We start from the raw sequence: 20,532 nt of genomic DNA, 5'->3' as shown, positions 1-20,532 counted from the left end.
CCCTATATCAGAATCTCCTGGGCTGAGGGCCAAGAATCCACTTTATTCAAGCAGCTCTGGGGATCCTGAGCTCTCCCTGAAGTCTCAGACACTGGGCGGGGGGAACAGGCACGGGAGTCAGACAGCCCTGGGCTCCTGTGCATCTCCTTTTATTCAGCCTTATCACTGGCTGCAGCCCTCAAAGCCTCAGGTCCTGGTTTACGAAGTTGGAATAATCATAACGTCTACACTGTAGTCTATAAAGTATTAAATAAGTTAATGCCTAAGAAGTCCTCAGCAAGGTGCCTGCTTCAAGAGGCACTCAGCAAGTGGTAATGGGGCACCACTCCCTCCCTCCTCCCCTAGAACATTCCTTCTCTCAAGTGCTCCCACAGGGCTAAAGGATGAAGAGTCTGCTCTCATCCTCTTCCTCCACGGGTCAGTAGCAGAGGTCTACAACCGCTAGGATTCCTCAAGTTGCAATTCTGGAGGCTGGAGTAAAGGAGGAAGGAGGTGGGGGAGTACCAGTCTCAGAGCAGCCCCTACCTGTACCCACCATTGTGGCCTCTGCCCCAACTTGACCCATGAACACTCTAGAGTCCTGCCCCCAAGGTGCAGCTTTTGACCATATCCATACCCATTCACTCTGACTCCCGTGGGTGACTCAGGACTGCCAATGGCATGGGCTCCAGCTTCACCCCAGGCTGCTGCTCTTAACCAAGTTCAGGCGTCAACACCTCTTACTGCACCATCCCAACCACCTCCTCACAGGTCTCTGAGCATCCCATCTCTCCCTTCCAGCCGGTCCTTGACACCTGCACCAGCATGCTCTCGACACAGATCTGTCACTCCCTACCCAAAAACCACAACTGCTCCCAGGGTCAGCTAGATTAGGTATAGCCTTGGCACTCAAGGCCCCCACCAGATGTGTCTGAGCTCTCATTTCCCGTTTCTCAGCTTGAGTAAGTGCGGCTCCTTGGTCAACTGGCCCTCTCTGGCCCCCTTCAGCTCTGGGCCATCCCTGTAGCAAGTTGCAGAGAGAAGCAGAGAAATAGAACCTGTCCCTGCCTTTGGGGCTTCCCATCCAGAGGGGAAACCACTGCAGTTAGTGAGCTAATTCTACAAAATGGTGTGGGACCAGAACTGGGAACAAAGGCAGTTCAGAAGGGGAGCTCTGCTTTATGTTCAGCCACCTGGTCAAGGGAAAACAGGCTCCACCAGAGAGAGGCCCAGCCCATGAGCCTACAAAGTGCTCCCTGCAGAACCCGGCAGAGCACACAAAAATGCAGAGAATGGAAGCGCACAGCCCTGAAGGGCCCCCAGCTCACTGTGTGACCTCGGACAGCTCATCCCACCCAACTGGGGCTCAGTTTTTCACCCTGAGAGTGGACTAAAAAAAATCTAATTTGTAGCTTCTTCTATTAGAATCTGGGTGACCAGTAAGGCTTTGAATAGGGGACATTCCTACAACCAGTATGAGTAACTAGAGATCATAATCCCCAAGGACCTCCCCAACTCTATGGGTCAGGAGTTTGCCCAGCTTGTGCCAGCGGAGGCAAAGGGCAAGGGAAATGCCAGGGCTTGGGGAAACGTGGCTAACAGGATATGGGCACTGGGAGAGGCAACTGCATGTGAGACACACACACACACACACACACACCAGCCACTCCAGCCTCCTGCTGGGACAGAGCCTGCCCTGGCAGCAGCTGTCTTCTGTAGGGCAAAGGGAAGTGGAAGTGGAGGCAGGAGGAGGATGTTATTTCCCCGAACATGCCTGTAGTGCCCTCGCCTCAGCCGGGCCCAGCTACATGGGCCTAACACCCCCTCCCAAGGAACCAGATCCTCTTGGACCCCTCATGGAGGCCCAGGCTGTAGGAGGAGCACTCCAGAGGGATCCTAATACCTGACTGGGAGGTGCCAAGCCTTAGCCTCTCCAGGCTCATTTCCTTCGTCTGCCAACCTGGGCAGTGATGCCTACCTGGCCTTCCCACCAGCTGTTGCCCCGTGGGCCTAGCCACTGGATTCCCCGGAGACAGGGTTTGCACATAATTTAGTAAATGCAAAGGGCTTGGATGCTCCATACAAAGGCAAGATGGTGGCTGTCCCCCGGGGTCCTTGAGTAGAAGGGTGACAGGAAGATTTTTACCCCCTGAAGAAAATGGCTGGAGTTCAGTGTCACAGTCTGTCTCTTCCTGTTTTTCAGTGTCTGTTTTCCCATTTGTAAAATGGATTTAAGGCTGCCCTGTATGCTTTCCAGGGCTGTTTCGAGTCTGGTATAGCAGAGTGAGCCAGACTCTGACACTAGTGGCTGAGCAAACTAATGTCTCTGAGCCTCAGTTTGCTTATCCAGCAGCAGGGGACGAGGCAGGAGAAGTCTATGAGATGGTGTGCCAGGCTCCGCTGCAAGGCCCAGTGGTCGTTTCCTCCTTCTTCCCTCAGCTGTGCCCCAGACTCACACCAGCTCAGCCCTTTACCAAGGCTCCAGCTGCTGAAACCCTGGCCATCACTCAGGGCTTAACTCACATGGCCTTTCTTCCGCCTTGTACCTTGAAATTGCTCTTATTCCACCTTATGAAAAAAAAGAAGTCTCTCCCGCCCTGGGTCCTTCCTGGACATTAGCCTCGTCTACTGCACAGCAGTGATCTGTGGGTGTGTCTGTGTCCCCACACACTCCTTGGGAATTTCCTGTGGGCCAGGCACTCGAGTGTTTTTATTCGTCTCTGGACTTCCCTGAGTGCCAAGTAAAGAACCTAGGGTGGGGTGGGTCCTAACAAGGGCACACAGGCCCTGGGAAAGACTGTCAAGAGTAATAGAAGGGTGAGGGGAGCTGGACAGCTTTACAATAGAGGAACTGCCTCCTCTATTTACATATGTTTGGATGCAGGTAGGTCTCTGTCCAAAAAACCTCCTCCTGCATCTACTAGGCAGGCCTAGCATTCCAGAATTGGCACATAATTCCCTTTATATAGCTCGGTGATCACTAAAATGCACACAATCATTTATTTGGGACAAAAGGCCTCAAGTAATGACACTCAGAAGGCTGTCCACGCACCTCAAGGAGGCCTTTCCCAGGAAAGCAGCCTGATCGAGGGGGAGGAGAACAAAATTTTAGAGTGGAGACAGAACCAAGACTGGCCCCTGACTGAGCCTCAGTTTCCTTCAATACAAGCCTATTTCACCCAACTAAATGATCATTTCTAAAACAACCCCCAATCCCTCACCTTTACCCTCCCTCCACCCCCACCCCTGCTGAGGGAGCCTGGGGGGAGACCCCAATGGCACAGATTCCATCTAACTCCTACAGCCTCCTCCCTGCACTGAAGCCAGGGCTGCAGGGCAGCCTCTCTTCGGACCTCCCCTGAGTCCCTGAGGGATCAGGCAGAACCTTCTGGAACCATGGTTGGACTGAAGCCTTCGGAGGTGCCTCCCACAACAGCTGTGAAGTTCCTGGGGGCAGGCACAGCAGCCTGTTTTGCAGACCTCCTCACCTTTCCACTGGACACAGCCAAGGTCCGCCTGCAGGTAAGTGCCCTTTGGCCAAGCGTTGTTGTTGCCAACAAGGAAGGGCTGAGTTCTCCACCACAGCAGCAGCCGCTCTTCCTCACACATGCTGCTGTTTAAGACGCTTGCCTGCCTCCGCCCCATCGCCATCACCCAAGACAAAAAATCATAATTCCTTGGCAGGCCTTGAAGGGGCGTTCATGGCCTACTTTGTGAATCATAAGATGTGAAGCAAAGGAAGTGTGACCGCAGGGGAGCCAATGACCATTTGCAGTGGGAGAACAATCTGCCCTCCCTTTGCTCTTAAAATCAAATGCCACATGTTGTACAGCAGCCTGTGAGCTGTAAGCTGCTACCCAAACCTCAGTTTTTCTTACTGGGGTGTGCCAGCTGCCATGATGCTCTCTCCCAAGGCCTGCCCCAGACAAGTCCCTCTGCGTGCAGCCCCACCCACACCACACCAAGTTCCTAACACCTCTGTGGGGGTGTCCCTCAGATCCAGGGGGAGAACCAGGCAGCCCGGAGCACCCAGTACCGTGGCGTGCTGGGCACCATCCTGACCATGGTGCGCACCGAGGGCCCCCTCAGCCCCTACAATGGGCTGGTCGCCGGCCTGCAGCGCCAGATGGGCTTCGCCTCCATCCGCATTGGCCTATACGACTCTGTCAAGCAGTTCTACACCTCCAAAGGATCCGACCGTGAGTCCCCAAGACCCTGAGGACACCAAGGGGTGGACAGAAGCAGAATCTTGGTCTGAGTGTCAGGAAACCAGGGTGGGGCAGCCTGGAAAGCTGGTAATAGACCTATGAGAAGACTCTGAGCCACTGTCAAGGAAGCTCTAAAACCCCAACTCAGAAGAAGAGGCAGGCACGGGACAGGGAGAACTGCATCAGGTCTAGAGAGGCGTTGGGTGTGGGTGGGGCACCACCCCATTCTCTCTCTCCTGCTTCTTTGCAGACTCCAGCATCACTACCCGGATACTGGCAGGCTGCACCACAGGGGCCATGGCGGTCATGTGTGCCCAGCCCACTGATGTGGTGAAGGTGCGATTTCAGGCCAGCATGCACCTTGGATCTGGGAGCAACAGGAAATACAGAGGAACAATGGACGCATACAGGACCATTGCCAGGGAGGAAGGGGTCAGGGGTTTGTGGAAAGGTAGGTTTGGGCTCCAGGCTCAGGGGGCTTCAGACAGAGCTTCCCCTACCCTAGGAACAGGACAGGGAATTGAGCAAGGAAGGAAATCCCAGTGATTCTGAAAGAAACTCTCAACCAAAAATCTCTCACTGACCTGCCACAGCGCCCCAAATTCAGTTCAACTTGCCAACCCTTCACAGTGTGCAGGCTGCCTTGAGGGAGACAGACACCAACAAAAGATACTTCCAACGCCTCTCAGCTCTCACAAACAAAAGAGATGACTTAGGCCAAGGAGTAGCTCTTCCACCATGCAGAATGCGCTAGATTCAGAGACATACAGGTCCAGTGGCAGGAGAAACCAAGGCTGCTCTAGAGGGAAAGTGATTCAGGAAGGGCTTCCCCAGCCACAGCCTGAGAGGGGCAGCTACAGAACATGGAGCAGAAACAGCGGCCGTTGGAGGAGGCAGCCACGAGGGCTGGGCAGCAGGTAAGCACAATGAGGAGGGAGCTTCTTTGCCAGCAAGACTTTATGGCTCCCTCCATGTCTAAATGGCAGCCACCTGGACAAACATTGGAGTCTCTCCCACCTGTGGCCAGAAGTGGCAATCCTTGCAGAAGAAAGAGTTAAGGGCAGACCTCAGTCACATCCTGCCCAGGAGTTGCTGTGTGCCCCCCCCAGAGCCCAGCCCTCATTTGTAAAACAAGGGGTTTGGTCTTGATGCTCTGATGCCACCAGTGCCACATCCCACCACTGTTCCGAGAGACCCACCTCCCTCCTGCAAAGAAAGACTTCCCAGCTCCAGCTAGGCCTCAGGGAGATATTTTAATATGCGTGGAGAGTGCAGATTACCCTCCAAAATGCGGACTAAATAAATGCAAACGGACCTCTCTGTTTTCTGACTCTAAGGTGGACAGTGATAATCTGAAGTTGTTGACTCTGGAGAGGAAGTGTGGAATGTGGGTTCTTCTGAAACCACCAGAATTAGGCACTATGCCACCCTTAGTGGAGCCTAAGACCTTGTAGCCAGGGCATTCACGGTTCCTAGTCCACACTTATCAGCCTCACCCCCTTCCTAACAGGAACTGTGCCTAACATCACAAGGAATGCCATCGTCAACTGCGCAGAGATGGTAACGTACGACATCATCAAGGAGAAGCTGCTAGAGTATCACCTGCTCACCGGTGAGGCCCTGGGATCCAGGCAGATGTCCTGCCCCCGCAGGGAGGGAACCTGATCTCTGCAGAGTGGGCATCACCCAGAGGCAATCGGGATGTGGAAGGAGCAGGAGAGAGAAGCAGCGCCCAGTTAAAAAGTGCCCACCACATCACCATAACAAATAGGAGAGCAAATAGGAGAGCAGGTGGGGAAGGCAGAGATCTGGCTGCCAGCAGCGCCTACTTCAAGGGAGGGTCTCTCACCTTCTCTGACTTCAGTTTCCTCAAACCAGGTGGTTGGAGGGGATAACCTTCCAGCTCTGGGGTGGCCACTTCCATCTCGCCCGTACTGACCAAGAGCTCTGCCCTGGGCAATGGAGATGTGGAAATTACCGTCCTGCTCAGTTCAGGGTAGTGGGGGACAAGGATGAATTCGGGTAGAACAGAGGGCGAGGGCACCCCATCTCACAGCCCAGTATTTGCTCTTCGCTTCCCTGCTACAGACAACTTCCCCTGCCACTTTGTCTCTGCCTTTGGGGCTGGCTTCTGCGCCACCGTGGTGGCGTCCCCTGTGGATGTGGTCAAGACCCGGTATATGAACTCGCCCCCAGGCCAGTACCGCAGCCCCCTGGACTGTATGATGAAGATGGTGGCCCAGGAGGGCCCCACAGCCTTCTATAAGGGGTGAGTCTCTCCCTCCTCTATCTCCTTCTTCCCTCTCTCCCTCTCTCCTCCCTCTCTCCCTCCCTCCTCCTTGCCTGATAACATGCCTACCTGCTGTGAATAGCACAAATATAAATGCCACAGAGGGAAGTATAAAGAATTAAGGATTTTTTTTTTTTTTAATTGTGGGCCAAATCTGATTTGGAGGTTAAGGAAGGCTTACCCGAAAACCCAGATTCTAGGTAGAGGTAAAGGTACAGTCAATCCCCAAATGTTTTGGGTAGAGGGGGAAAAGACCGTTGGTAATGCTGCAACTTCTCTGAACGCTGCCAGGACCGAGGAGCACCACTGAGGCAACAGAAATGCCCAGCATTTTCTCGCTTCTGCATCTTGACAGTTACCATTCCCTCCGCATGGAACGCCATACCTACTACACACCCTGCATTCTGGCCTTCCTTCAAGACTCATTCAAATGCCTCCTCCTCTCTAACACCTCAGGGCTCAATTTTCTTTCCACCCTGTGAACTTCAGCCATATATCCTAATACCATTTTTGTGGATCTACCATACCCTGTTTTGTATTATGGTGTTTGTAAATTCAAATTACCCCCTTGCTAGAGAGCAAACTCCTTGAAGCCAAGGACTCGTGGTGATGTATGTATCTTTCACGGCCCAGAGTCCCTAGCACAAAGTCAGCACTCCATAACATAGATTATAAACAATCATTATGATTGATCAATCACTAAGCATCAGGCCTTATACTAAGCACTTTACATATATTATCTCGACAACCCCCTGAGCCAGGCAGTATCCACCTTTGCTGAGGAAGAAGCTGATTCTCAGAATGGCCAAGTAACTTGTCCAGGATCACAAAGTTAAAATGGCAGAGCCCCAGCTCATCCCCGGACCCCCACCTAGACCCCCAGGCACTACCCAATATGTTGTCATCCATCCCACTACTAGGCACTTTGCTCCGTCTCCTCACCTCCCACTACGTTGTCTTCCACAGAGAGTTTCCTGGTGCCCAGTGTTAGACTGGGCCCAACAAGCAGCCAGGGTCTCAACCCTGGGAATGACATCCTATAACAATTGCATATGACAGGCTGTTCTTTTCCTACCATCTTCAGCTTTATCCATTTATTCTTTCACTTGGTAAACACATATTAAGCATCTAGCATAACCAAGCTGTGCCATGCTCCCCTCAAAGAGCAGCAGATGAATGGGTGATATTTATTAGCATTTACAGATGCCAGGTCCCATGCTGTGTGCATTAACCTCTTTAATCCTCATGACTACGCAATAAGACACTGTTTTTTTTTTTTTACCTCATGATATAGAGGAAACTGAGCCTCAGAAAAATGAAGTAACTTGTTCAAGGTCATTCATAAAACTAGAAAATGGTGGAGCTGGGATTTGAACCCAGGGCTGACACCAGAGTTCACATTCATTGCCCCAATACTGCACTCTCTGTGAAGCGTCTTGGCAGAGGATGCAAGGGAGACTTGTCAAGAGACTATGGTGCCCAAACTGAGTCTTGCAAAGCCCAGAGCAGTCAGCCAGGCAAGGAGGAGAGAAGATCCAAGCAGAAGGAACAACATGGGCAAAGGCATGGAATAAGAGTAGCAGGGGCAGAGGGGACAGGAGGGGTTAGCAGAAAGGGAGGCTCAAGAGGAGGGCCGGGCCAGGCATGGAAGCATCCCTGAGTCTGTGAGGTGCAGCTGAGGTGGGGATTCTTGGGCAATTAGCTAAGCTGGTGTTACACTGTCTCTGGCCCTGTGGCGCACCAGCTCCTTTAGGCCCTGGCCTCCTCAGAGGTGGTCCCTCAGGATGTAAATGAGCCCAGGGACACCAGGAGCAGGTCAGACGGCTCATCTGAATCCCATATCTGACACTGGCTCACTGTGGCAGCCTGAGTTTCTGAAACAGAAACCTGGCAACCATCGCAGTTACCTCATGGAGGCGTGACAATTAACCACCTGCCCCAGTGACCTGGCTCAGATGGTTAATTTTCTCTCCTTCCTGGTTCCAACTTCCACCTACATTTCTGCGGCAGAGAAGGAAAAACCCGAACAAATCTCAAAAAAGTGCTGGTTTCTACCAGAGGTCTATGTCCTTTGGCTCCGACCCCCAAAAAGGGGGGGCGCAGTAGAACTGTCTGGGACTCTGGGTCCATGCCACCTGAAGTTTGGTTGTTTTTCTCATCAGGTTCACACCTTCCTTTTTGCGTTTGGGAGCCTGGAACGTGCTGATGTTCGTGACCTATGAGCAGTTGAAACGGGCTTTGATGAAAGTCCAGCTGTTAAGGGAATCTCCGTTTGAGTAAGACAAGACCACTTGATTCCAACTGAAGCAAAGCCCGTTAAGAATGGAATCAAACAGTGGCCCACGCACACAAGGACACAAGCCCCACATGTGTTTACAGGAATGTTTACTCGCTACTAGTTCAAGAAATAGAAGAGGAAGGATTCTGTTCTTCAGTGCTTTGTCTTAAGAGTACCTTGGCTTTGCACTGACAAGACGGAAAATAAATTATATTAATTTTTGAAACCCGTCAGGTTGGATGCCTAACATTTAGGCAAGAGAAAATCATCCAAAACAGACCCATTTGGATAAAATGGAAGCTTCCACGTTGATGTCCCCTTAAAAATCTGATGAGACGATGAATTATGAACAGGAAAGACGGCAAGCAAGGGGCAGGAATGGCACAGGACACACTGGAAACCAGCTAAGGAGGGACACTGCCAAGGCAACGCAAAGCTGTGACTGCAGCCTGCAATTAATCAGGGCTCTCAGCCCTGAGTGTAAAGTGTCTGCCGCTTAGAATCCACGGGGATTCTAGGAAATGTGAGAGAGGGGAAAAAAGAGAAAACTTAGAACCTGTGCCCTAACAGCACTCCGGGGGCATGTGAGATGTCTGCTGACGACACTGGAGAATCCAGAAGGCAGCCTCAACCCCCTTTCCTGTGAATGAGAATAATCACACCCCCACCCCGCCCCCACGCCACCCCACCCCGCTCCTTACCTCACCAGCAGAGTTACAAGGATTAAGTGAGAGGCTGGATGTAAAAGCACTCACAAAATCAAAACCCTGTACAAATATAAATATAAGGACACTTCCTTGGACAAGGCAGTAAGGAACTGCCAGAAAACATTCTTTTGAAAGACAGTTGTCTAGAGGTGAATCCTAAGGAACCGGAGCTGGGGGTGACAGAGGGTGACCTATGGGAGCCCTACTCCCAGGCAGCCCCGCTCCTCAAGTGGACTCTGAGGTGCCTTGGAGGGCATGGGGCTTGGTGGGGGGAAGGAGGTAAATGCCAGGCTGAAAGTCTAAAGTGGCCGGACTCAGAATTTTGGGAAAATTATTATGACTCAATAAAGGAATCTACACTTGGGTGTGGGACTGAGAACTTGCCAATTCTCTGCCCGCTCCTTCTTGGGCAGAACTTTCCTTCCTCACTTCAGGCTTCCTTTCGTCATGACTGGGCCACATCTGCCCCCCCACCCCACCCCCAGGCACTCACACGGCCTTCTGCCTGCTCTGCTTTGAAAGGCTGCTCCACCATCTGTCAGAGGCAGCTGGAACTGATGACCTCCTTCTGGGCAGAAGCTTGGACATCTTTCTGGTTGATAATGAGGACCCAGAATACAGTGCTTTTTTCTGCTTCTTGGCAGCCAGGGTGGCTCTAATGACAGAACCAGGTTTGAAGCTTACCCCTCACCCACCCACCTGATTAACAACTTAACTCACTGGGAATCCTCACACCTCAATGTCTTACTAGAGATGTGAAATATCCCACCTCACAGGACTTGTCCAACAGTGTCTCCTCTCCTTCCCATCCTGACTCCTCATACCCAGAAAAGAGTGAATATCTACTCACCCTCAGCATGTTCCTAAATTTAAATTATAATTTGAGATCATCTACATATGCAAACCGGAAAATCCAAATTAAAGCAAAACCAAAAATTGGTGTGAGGGTTTTCAAATAAAATCCATATTTAAAAGTTTCTTTTGATTTGACTGGCTTGGGCAAATTATTTTGAAATGCCTGATTCTACAAATAGAACTATTTGATCAAATAGAACTACAAGGTGAGGTTGCTCACAACAGTATAAGTGTCCATAAAGCATTGCAAATATTAAGGAACAGCAAGGGCTTGTGGGGATGTTTGTGTATATGTCCCCATGTTATACTTTCCTAGACAACTTGCAAAGAGAAAATTCAGTGATGCTTCTGAACAAATGAAAGTACAGAATTATTTAAAGTGGTTGTTGAGGAAGCAACTACAGAATCAACATCAAAACAGAAGTCATGTTGCCACAACAGGAGCTGAGTGGTTTCCTCTTCAATTGCACCTTGAAATTCTGAATAAAATGAGAAAGTTTGTAGGGAAATTGCTACATACAACCTTTGCAGAAAAGAAGCCTTCAAAAACTCTAGGATTCTAGGGCCTCCCTGGTGGCGCAGCGGTTGAGCGCTGGGTTGCGAAGCTGCCCGCGGCCTCTGTGGTGCCGGTTCGATCCCCAGCTGCTCCCCGGCCACCAGAGGAGGGTCCCACATGGCGCGCAGACCTCTCCTGCCGCCCGCTGCTCCCCTCAGCAGTGTACTTCGGTCCTTCTGCCTGCTCTGCTCCCCGCTCTGGCTCTGGTGGATTCTCTCACCCTCCCGTGCTTCTGACTGTACCCAGTGCATGTATAAACAAAACAAAGAAACAAACAAACAAACAAATAAATAAAACATGCCTCTATAAAAAAAAAAAAAAAAAACTCTGGGATTCTAGCAGAAAACTCTGTCTACATGCTCTTAACTTTATTCACCCATTCTAGGAAAGTTTCAACACTAAATATTCACTCAGAGACCAGTTTTTCAAGTTTACCATCTTATACTGATATGAGAGCTCCAATTCCTGCAAATAATACAATATTTATAGAGTAAATATTTTGAATGGAGTAATCAGCCCTACCTTTCTCACTTCTCACTATTAGTTTTCACCAGCAATAATTTGGTTATACCATTTGTTATTACTACTTGGTGTCTTTTTTCTTTCCAAACGTTAGCTTTACAGTCATTAAAAAACTTGCTGCTGGTGGAGTATAACTTAAATTATCTTAAAAGTGTGTGGTGTTGTAGTTTGGGAAACATTTAATAGTGACTGGAATTTGCTCATTAGAGCCTATCCCGATGCAGCAAAGAGCCGCCTAAAAAAAAAATATTGGCCACTAGGTTACTTCTTGTTTTTTTAACAGTTGTTTTTTTTTAAGCAATCAGCACTATTTTTATCTTGAGTCGATCTGCATAAAGATTTGCTTATACATACAAGAACTGGGGTACAGACCAGAGGTGTGGGGGGTGAGAGGATTCACCAGAGACAGAGTGGGGAGCAGAACAGGTGGATTGACTGAAATACACTGCTGAGGGGAAGTCTGCTGTGCCATGTGGTTCACCTCCTGTGCCACCAGGGAGGCCCTGCATTTCATTTTATATATCTAAGAATAAACATTATAAGTTTTATGCTGACTGTTAGCATTTATAAGCAGTCATGTGATTTTATGTGTTAGTCTATTATGTATCTTGTTTCTTTTATATTGATATTTTGTTACCTATATTTTAGAGGTTAATGGAAAGAGATTTAACTCATCCTATGAAAAGACTTGATATTTAGAGTAGAAAGATATAAAACAATAAACATGTAGTATTAAGAAGTGCTATATTAAGAATTCCTGTAGATATCTATAAAATATGTATATCCGTTGACTTTGCTGAAGGTATGTAAATCAGCATAATTATGACATTTAATCTACTATGTATGAATTCAGACTATAAAGATTCACTGACATCTCATATATCTCATGAGAAGTTTTGGAATAAATTTAGAATTTATTCAAAGTCTTAGGGGGAAATGATGTCCTGAGTTAATCCCATACAGGCTTTGTGGACCCCACCCCCACTCCAAACTAAAGCCATCAAGACTTGGGGAAAGACAAATCCCATCACCACCAAAGGGAGGGTGGCTGGGACCTGAGGGTGGAGTTGGGCAGCCAGGTTGGATATAAAAACCAAAACACGTGGGCCTTGGGCTCTCTCTCTGGCTCGCGATCACTCGCCTCCTGGCTTCACGGCTCCTGGCTGGCGGCCAGCTCTCAGAGCGCCATTTTGGGATTCCTGATCGGCGGATCGGGTAGGACTCATTTAAAACTTTGTCTCCCGCTTTTCTCCCAGAGCTGTACATTTCCTCATTTCCCCTTCCCTTGTAAATAAACCTTTTATTAACCTTTCACGTGTGCCTGCAGTAGAGCATTGATAAGTCCTTTTAAGCGCGGGTGAGGACCCACAGTCAGGCACCCCGTTTTGTATCGGGGTTGCTCTACAACAAAAGTACCAGGAGCAGTCCTTGAAAGGATGTTAACATGGTCTGGTTTGCATTGTTGTTGTTCTTGTTTTGGTAGCTCATTTATTGAAATTTAATTCACATACCACACAATTCAACCATTTAAGAGTAAAGAAAGTCAGTGTGTTATAGGACAGGGAGAGGGGCAGCCCAGTTGCAAGTGGCTTTTAGTTTATCAATTTTAGAAGATTATCATCACCGCCCAAACAACCACCCACTTCTACACTTTAGCTGTCACACCCGATTCCCCACCACCCCCAACCTTACTTTCTATTTCTATAAGAGTTTCCTACTCTGGACATTCCGTGTAAATGGAAACATACAATTTATAGCATTTTGTCACTGGCTTCTTTCACTTAGCATAATGTTTTCAAGGTTCATTCATGTGATAAATGTATTTCATTCCTTTTTATGGTTGAGTGAAGAAGGATCTTTCAACTCTAATGGTGTTTTTCTGATTCAACATTTAAAATACAGGATTTGCTACTTACCAACAAAAATCCATTTAAAACTTCTAATCTGATTTTGTTGTTACAAATGATTAAAATATTTCTGACTTTGTTGCCATTCTTACAATCCCCACCCCCCCCCCTTTTTATAAACCAAGAGAGAGAATAGCATCAAAAGACATAAAAGTTTCAAAATGTATGGTTCAATTCATACCTCACGTGGGTTTAAAGCACTTCAACCTTGCATCATCTTTAAAACTATATGTTCTGGGGGCCTCCCTGGTGGTGCAGGGGGTTAAGCACCGCACCATGAAGCAATCTGCAGTCTCTGCAGCACGAGTTTGATCCCCAAGTTCAATCCAGAGAGGTCCAGAGAGCAACCCACATGGCGCAGCAGACCTCTCCTGACTCGCCCACTGCTCCCCTCCACAGTATATTTCAGTCAGTCTGCCTGTTCTGCTCCCCACTCTGTCTCCGGTGAATCCTCTCACCCCCTGCATCTTTGGCCCGTATCCCAGCTCTTGTATGCATAAATAACTGAATCTTGAAAAGTTCTATAGAAAAACTATTATATTCATTAAATTTCCTTGAGTTCTTTTAAGAGTTCAACTTTTTATTAAATGTTAAAGTCAAAAAAACCTTTAACTTTTTTTTTTTTTAATAGAGGCATGCTTTATTTATTTGTTTGCTGGTTTGTTTGTTTGTTTTGTTTATACATGCACTGGGTACAGTCAGAAGCGCGGGAGGGTGAGAGAGTTCACCAGAGCCTGAGCGGGGAGCAGAGCAGGCAGAAGGACCAAAGTACACTGCTGAGGGGAGCAGCGGGCGGCAGGAGAGGTCTGTGCGCCATGTGGGACCCTCCTCCGGTGGCCGGGGAGCAGCCGGGGATCGAACCGGCGCCACAGAGGTCGCCGGCAGCTTCGCAACCCAGCGCTCAACCGCTGCGCCACCGGGGAGGCCCCAAAAAAACCTTTTTTTCACTTTCTTCTCAGCTAGGGCAGCCCTGGTGGAGGGACAGGACCTCCTGCTGGGATCCACACCAGCTTTGGCAGGCCCACGGTGCCTACAACGCAGATGAAACTGCTTTGGCCAGGGCCTTTTCAAACAAACCACAAATTTCAACATTTACTCTGGCTACTTTAACGAGGGCACTGATCTTATCATCTGTGTCATCACCTCATCTAGCGCAAAACAAGGGTTCAGTAGATAAGGCAAGCTACCAGACTGCAGCCACGGTCAGCTGCTGGTCACAGTGCCAACCATCCCGTGAAGTGAGGCCTCACTCAACTGCAGCCTAAGCCTGCTCAGAAAGGTCTAGCGCCAAATGAAAATGCAATCAGATAATTTTGTGTTTGCATGGGGTGGGGAAGAGTCATTAATACATCCAACCTACTTCATATTTTAGCAGAAATAACCAGACATTTGAAGTGTTTTTTTTTCCTCATATTTGTTTTTATTACCTGATGTTTCCCTTTTTTTTTCTGGCATTCTTGTATGTTTTTCATTGTTTCAAACACAATTTTATTTAAAACTTTTAAGTTCCAGGGCCTCCCCGGTGGCGCAGCGGTTGAGCGCTGGGTTGCGAAGCTGCGCGCGGCGTCTGCGGCGCCTGCAGCGCCGGTTCGATCCCCCGGCTGCTCCCCGGCCACCGGAGGAGGGTCCCACATGGCGCGCAGACCTCTCCTGCCGCCCGCTGCTCCCCTCAGCAGTGTACTTCGGTCCTTCTGCCTGCTCTGCTCCCTGCTCTGGCTCTGGTGAATTCTCTCACCCTCCCGCGCTTCTGACTGTACCCAGTGCATGTATAAACCAACCAACCAAATAAATAAATAAATAAGACATGCCTCTAGAAAATTAAAAAAAAAAAAAAAAAAACTTTTAAGTTCCAAAAGTGTTAATACAATTGTTTGCTGGTATGATATTAACAAACTCTTATCAATTTGATTGCTGACATATATTTACAAATAACTGAAATACAGCTATATATTTTTCCGATGAAATTGATGTGAAACAACCAGTGAGAATGGCACATATTAAAAAAACTAGCAACAACAAATGTTGGCGAGGGTGTGGAGAAAAAGGAACTCTTCTGCACTGTTGGTGGGAGTGCAAACTGGTCCAACCACTATGGACAGCTGTGTGGAGATTCTGGACCTACTAAACATAGAGCTTCCATAGGATCCAGCAATTCCACTCCTGGGTATTTACCCAAAGGACACAGAAACATCAATTCCAAAGAACACCTGCACCCCTATGTTTATAGCAGCACTGTTTACAATAGCTAAGCTTTGGAAACAGCCCAAATGCCCAAAAATAGATGACTGGATCAAGAAGATGTGGTACAGGGCCTCCCTGGTGGCGCAGTGGTTGAGCGCTGGGTTGCGAAGCTGCCCGCAGCCTCTGCAGTGCTGGTTCGATCCCCGGCTGCTCCTGGCCACCAGAGGAGGGCCCCACATGGCGCACAGACCTCTCCTGCCGCCCGCTGCTCTCCTCAGCAGTGTATTTCGTCAGTCTGCCTGTTCTGTTCCCCACTCTGGCTCTGGTGAATTCTCTCACCCTCCCGCGCTTCTGACTGTACCCAGTGCTTGTATAAATAATAAATAAATCTTTAAAAAAAAAAAAAAAAAGAAGATGTGGTACATATACACCATGGAATATTACTCAGCATTCAAAAAAGATAAACACATGCAATTTGCAGCAACATGGATGGCGTTGGAAGGGATCATGCTCAGCGAAATAAGCCAGAAAGAAAAAGAAAAATACCGGATGGTCTCACTCATAGCAGGAATCTAGAAAACTTAAATAAGGGACCAGGAAAATGAATAACTATAAGAAAGTGAAAATCAGAATCAACAAAAAACTATGAAACAGAGACACTTTTGGGGGGGTGGGGGGCGGGAGGGGAGGGATTGGGGTCAGAATGGGGCGTTTGCAATTGTATGGGGGAATATAAAAATAAAATTTATTATTTAAATTAAAAAAAAAAGAAATTGATGTGAAACAACCTTTTAAAATGTACTTATCTGAACCCATGCATTCTCTAATTTGTCCAAAGGACATCTTAGAACTTGGACCAGCTGCTTGCTAGAAATCCAGAGGTACAATAGTTGATCTGCCTGGTTCCTTCCAAAGGAAAGTCTTTTTGTTTGCTTTTCTTTGTTTTTAAATCCTGTGTCAAGAGAATTTAAAGTGATTTCTTCTTTTTTAAATTTATTTATTTATGCATACAAGAGCTGGGGTACAGGCCAGAGGTGTGTGAGGGGTGGGGAATGAGAGGATTCACCAGAGACAGAGTGAGGAACAGAACAGGCAGATTGACTGAAATACACTGCTGAGGGGAGCAGCGGGTGAGTCAGGAGAGGTCTGTTGGACTACGTGGCTTGCTCCATGGCCAGCTGGGGAATCGAACTCATGTTGCAGGGGCTGCTGCGGAGGCTGCAGACAGATTCACAGGTTGTGTCTTAACCCCTCATGCCACCAGGGAGGCCCTAAAGCTTCATAGGTTGCATCTTAACCCCTGTGCCACCAGGGAGGCACTAAAGGGATTTCTTTTTAGGGGAAATCTCTCCTTTCTAAGTGACACACATCATCCTTTTAATATACCCTTGAATTTTACCAGGACTGAGCAAAAACTCATGGGTATAAGAGTCTTTGGAATCCAGATACTTCCATTTGGCAGTCAGGTGAAACTAATTCCAGGCTGCTAGCTCCATTCTGTTCTTTATATCTCCTCAAAGATCCCTGGCAATTTCAGCAGCCTCACCACTAACTTCCTGCGCATCCCAGGAATCAGTTCATCACAACCAGAGACAGACCCTGCAAAAGCTAGGCAGGATGGTGAACAAGAACCTCCACTGGGGAAACTTCTGCCAGGACTATATGCTCAGTTTGTTTTTCTTTACTGTTGTAATTTTGTAAACTCCTCAGCTGACAAGTCCTTCCCCTTGTGGGCTGTACAGAAAAAACAGGCATGGAGCCTGACTGACCAGGGTTGAAGTTATTGCTCACCCTTCTTGATTGTTGACAGTAAGCAGGTGCGTTAACCACTTTGGGCTGTTTCCTTGTCTATAAAGTGAAGGTTAATATCAGCCTCACAAGGTGAGGTGAAGCACCCATACTGAAGTGAACTGAAGGATTCCACCTGCCAAATGTTCATCTTCCCCTTTCTCCCGCCACTTTTTTATTTTTTTTTTATAGAGGCATGTTTTATTTATTTATTTGTTTTGTTTTTTGTTTATACAAGCACTGGGTACAGTCAGAAGCACGGGAGGGTGAGAGCAGAGCAGAGCAGAGCAGAGCAGAGCAGGCAGAAGGACCGAAGCACACAGCCGAGGGGAGCAGCGGGCGGCAGGAGAGGTCTGCGCGCCCTGTGGGACCCTCCTCCGGTGGCCGGGGAGCAGCCGGGGATCGAACCGGCGCCGCAGAGGCCGCGGGCAGCTTCGCAACCCAGCGCCCAACCGCTGCGCCACCGGGGAAGCCCATCTCCCGCCACTTTTTAAGGCGCTGGCAACAGCAGCCCAGACTGCACGCTTTGAGCCTCTACACGCATCTGCCCTTCCAGAGCCGAGACAGCGTGTGGGAGCTAGCTTCCTACTCTCGAGGGGCTCACAGAGTCGAGTCAGGGAGGCAGTTTCCTTACACAGTCCTGGGAGACCTACCAGGGTGAAAACAAGGAAGAGTCGGGGGTACACAAAGCGAGGGAACAGGGCCTCCCCGGGGCCTCGCCCCCAGGGCCCAGCTGCCCCTGGTGCACGCCTGTCACCCCCACAAGACCGCTGGCACCCCTGAGTCCCTTCTCAGTTTAAGGGCGGGAGCGTCAGGTTTGGCGGCCCCCAAGAGCTCGGCCAGAGCTCCCCGGGGCCCCCAACCGCAAGGCCGGCCTGCAGCGGCAGATGGCGGGAAGGGGCCGCGCCCAGCGGTTGGCGGCTGCGGCACCTGCCGCTGCAGGGTGGGCCCTCCCGGGGTTCGCGGCGCCGCCCGCCGGTTGCCAGCGAGGGGGGTCGGGAGCCCGGTCCGCGGCAGCCGGGGTGGGTCGCGGAGGGCGGGGTCCCCGCCGGGCCGGGAATGGAGGGTGTGCCCGGCCCCCTGCGCGGGCTGCCAGAAAGGACCTGGCTGGGGCGGAAGCGGGGGGCCCGGGGCGGCCTCTGCTGCTCTCGGGCGAGCCTGGCTAATCTCACAGTGAGGTTGGGGGGCGGAGAGGCGCAGGGGGGACCCTCGGGGTAGGGAGAGGGGCCCAGGGGTCCTCGCAGGAAAAGGGAGTGGGGGGAGGCGTTCCCAGAAGCCGGAGCTCGGGTCCCGCTGAAAAGGGGCGGCGCGCAGCAGCCTCACCCCTAGAACGCCCCCCGTCCCGCGATCCCGCAGGCCCCGCCCCGGCCCCGGCCCCGCCCCGCAGGCCCCGCCCCGGCCCCGGCCCCAGCCGCGCCTCCGCTCCTGCACACCCCACTGAAAGCCCGCGGCCCGCGCCTTGGCTAGAGGACCGCGCTCCCCCTCGACTCGACGTGCCCTCCGCGACCCCCCAGAGCCGCCGGCACCCTGGTGTTCTCCCTGCGGCCCGGTGAGCCCGGCCTCCCTCTGCTCAAGCTAGTTTGCATTTTGCCTCGCTATCTCTTTTTCATCTCTCTTCTTTGGTGCTTGGAGCTGCTTCTGGGGGGAAGAGGCTTTGGGCTGCTCTGTCCAGTCTGCAACGCCCGTCCCCAGCCCGGCTCTGACTCTAGACTCTTTTTTTTTTTTTTAAAGATTTATTTAATTAATTTATTTATTTATACAAGCACTGGGTACAGTCAGAAGCGCGGGAGGGTGACAGAATTCACCAGAGCCAGAGCGGGGAGCAGAGCAGGCAGAAGGACCGAGGTACACTGCTGAGGGGAGCAGCGGGCGGCAGGAGAGGTCTGCACGCCATGTGGGACCCTCCTCCGGTGGCCGGGGAGCAGCCGGGGATCGAACCGGTGCCGCAGAGGCCGCGGGCAGCTTCGCAAGCCAGCGCTCAACCGCTGCGCCACCAGGGAGGCCCTGACTCTAGCTTCTTAGCGCGTCTCTGACCTACCACGACCGCCTCCTCATGGCGCTCCCACTCACCAGAGTCTGCTGACTGTTGGGGGTGCCTCTCTGAGGACTGAGTGCCCCTAAAGCAGAAGTCAGACTAAGAGCCAGTGTGTGATAGAGAGCAAAGAGGAGTCGGGGACTTCTGGGTTCATTTCCCTCTCCTGTGTGTACTTGGTGAGCCCCTGGCTGCCCTGGGGCACATGGAGCCTCTTGCTGAGTGTGTGTTGGTGGCCCTTTTCTTTTCAGGGTGTGGTGCTTTAATGTAGTTTTCCCTTTCTAAACTCTCCTTTGCCTTCCTCCTCAGGACACATAGTATGACCGTTAGGTGCTTCGACTCCCAGCCATTTTTTATGGAAAACCAAAGAGATCAGGCCATGTTAACCGCTGACCGCTTTGAAGAATGGGATGCCTTTAGAGAAGCTTGATCTTGGTGGCCTTGGCGTGAGTCCTTACAAAGCCAGGTAAGAGTCCAGTCTAAGGGCGGAGCTCCTGCTGCCTCCTAGCCCTATGGCCAGGGCAGGTTTCAGCAAGACATTAACAAAAATAACTACCACCACCACCTCAGTCAAGTTGCTCTTCAGTGTTCACAAGCACTTTCATACATCCCTGGTCTCATTCTGGCCCATAAGCTGACCTTGACATGCCACGGATGATGCGCCTCATTTTACAACGGGGGAAACTGAGGCTTTGGTGAGCTAGTGATTGACCCCTGGTCACCAGAGATAAGCAGCAGAGCTGGAACAGTTGCTGATTGTTCTAACTACCTATTGTTGACTCCAGCTTTGATTAGCTCCAAGATCCAAGACTGAGATTAGTAATTAGATGTCTTTCTTTGTACTCAGAACTGGTTTTTTTTGCAGGTGCCTGTAAGCTATGATTAACTCTTTCTAGGTCTGAGTTTTACTTGCTCTTCTTAGTAGGGTGTTCAGCACAGGTGACCTTTGCTCCCCTACCCACACCTCTGAAGGCCCCAACTTATGGCACTTGTCTTTGAGGTGGTGGGGGCTGGATCTTCTCCAACCTTCACAACACCCTGCAACCCAGCTCAGGTTGGGACCTGGAAGACGTGTGTTATCATGTCTCTGGAGGGACACCATATGCCTGAATCATCTCAGAATTGTCACATTGCACCAGAGAACTTGGGTATTTAGGTGGACTCCTTGTGAAAGGCTCTTCTTTTTTGTTTGTTTTAAATTTTATTTTTTTAAAGATTTATTTATTTAT

General features: G+C 50.1%; 1 protein-coding gene across 1 annotated transcript; it reads left to right on the top strand.

Moving 5' to 3' along the window:
- Positions 1–3,375: 3,375 nt before the first annotated feature.
- Positions 3,376–6,460, top strand: UCP3 (uncoupling protein 3; the record flags this gene model as incomplete). The annotated part of the gene is made up of 5 exons (XM_084231739.1): positions 3,376–3,501; positions 3,977–4,178; positions 4,438–4,638; positions 5,698–5,799; positions 6,276–6,460. 5 exons carry the CDS (start codon positions 3,376–3,378, stop codon positions 6,458–6,460), a joined length of 816 nt encoding a protein of 271 aa, XP_084087865.1.
- Between the last annotated feature and the right edge of the window lie 14,072 nt (positions 6,461–20,532).

This window comes from Talpa europaea (genome assembly GCF_964194135.1).
Source record: "Talpa europaea genome assembly, chromosome: 1".
Classification (NCBI taxonomy): domain Eukaryota; kingdom Metazoa; phylum Chordata; class Mammalia; order Eulipotyphla; family Talpidae; genus Talpa; species Talpa europaea.
Note: the sequence above shows the minus strand (reverse complement) of the source record. Positions and strands in the feature narration are given on the sequence as shown.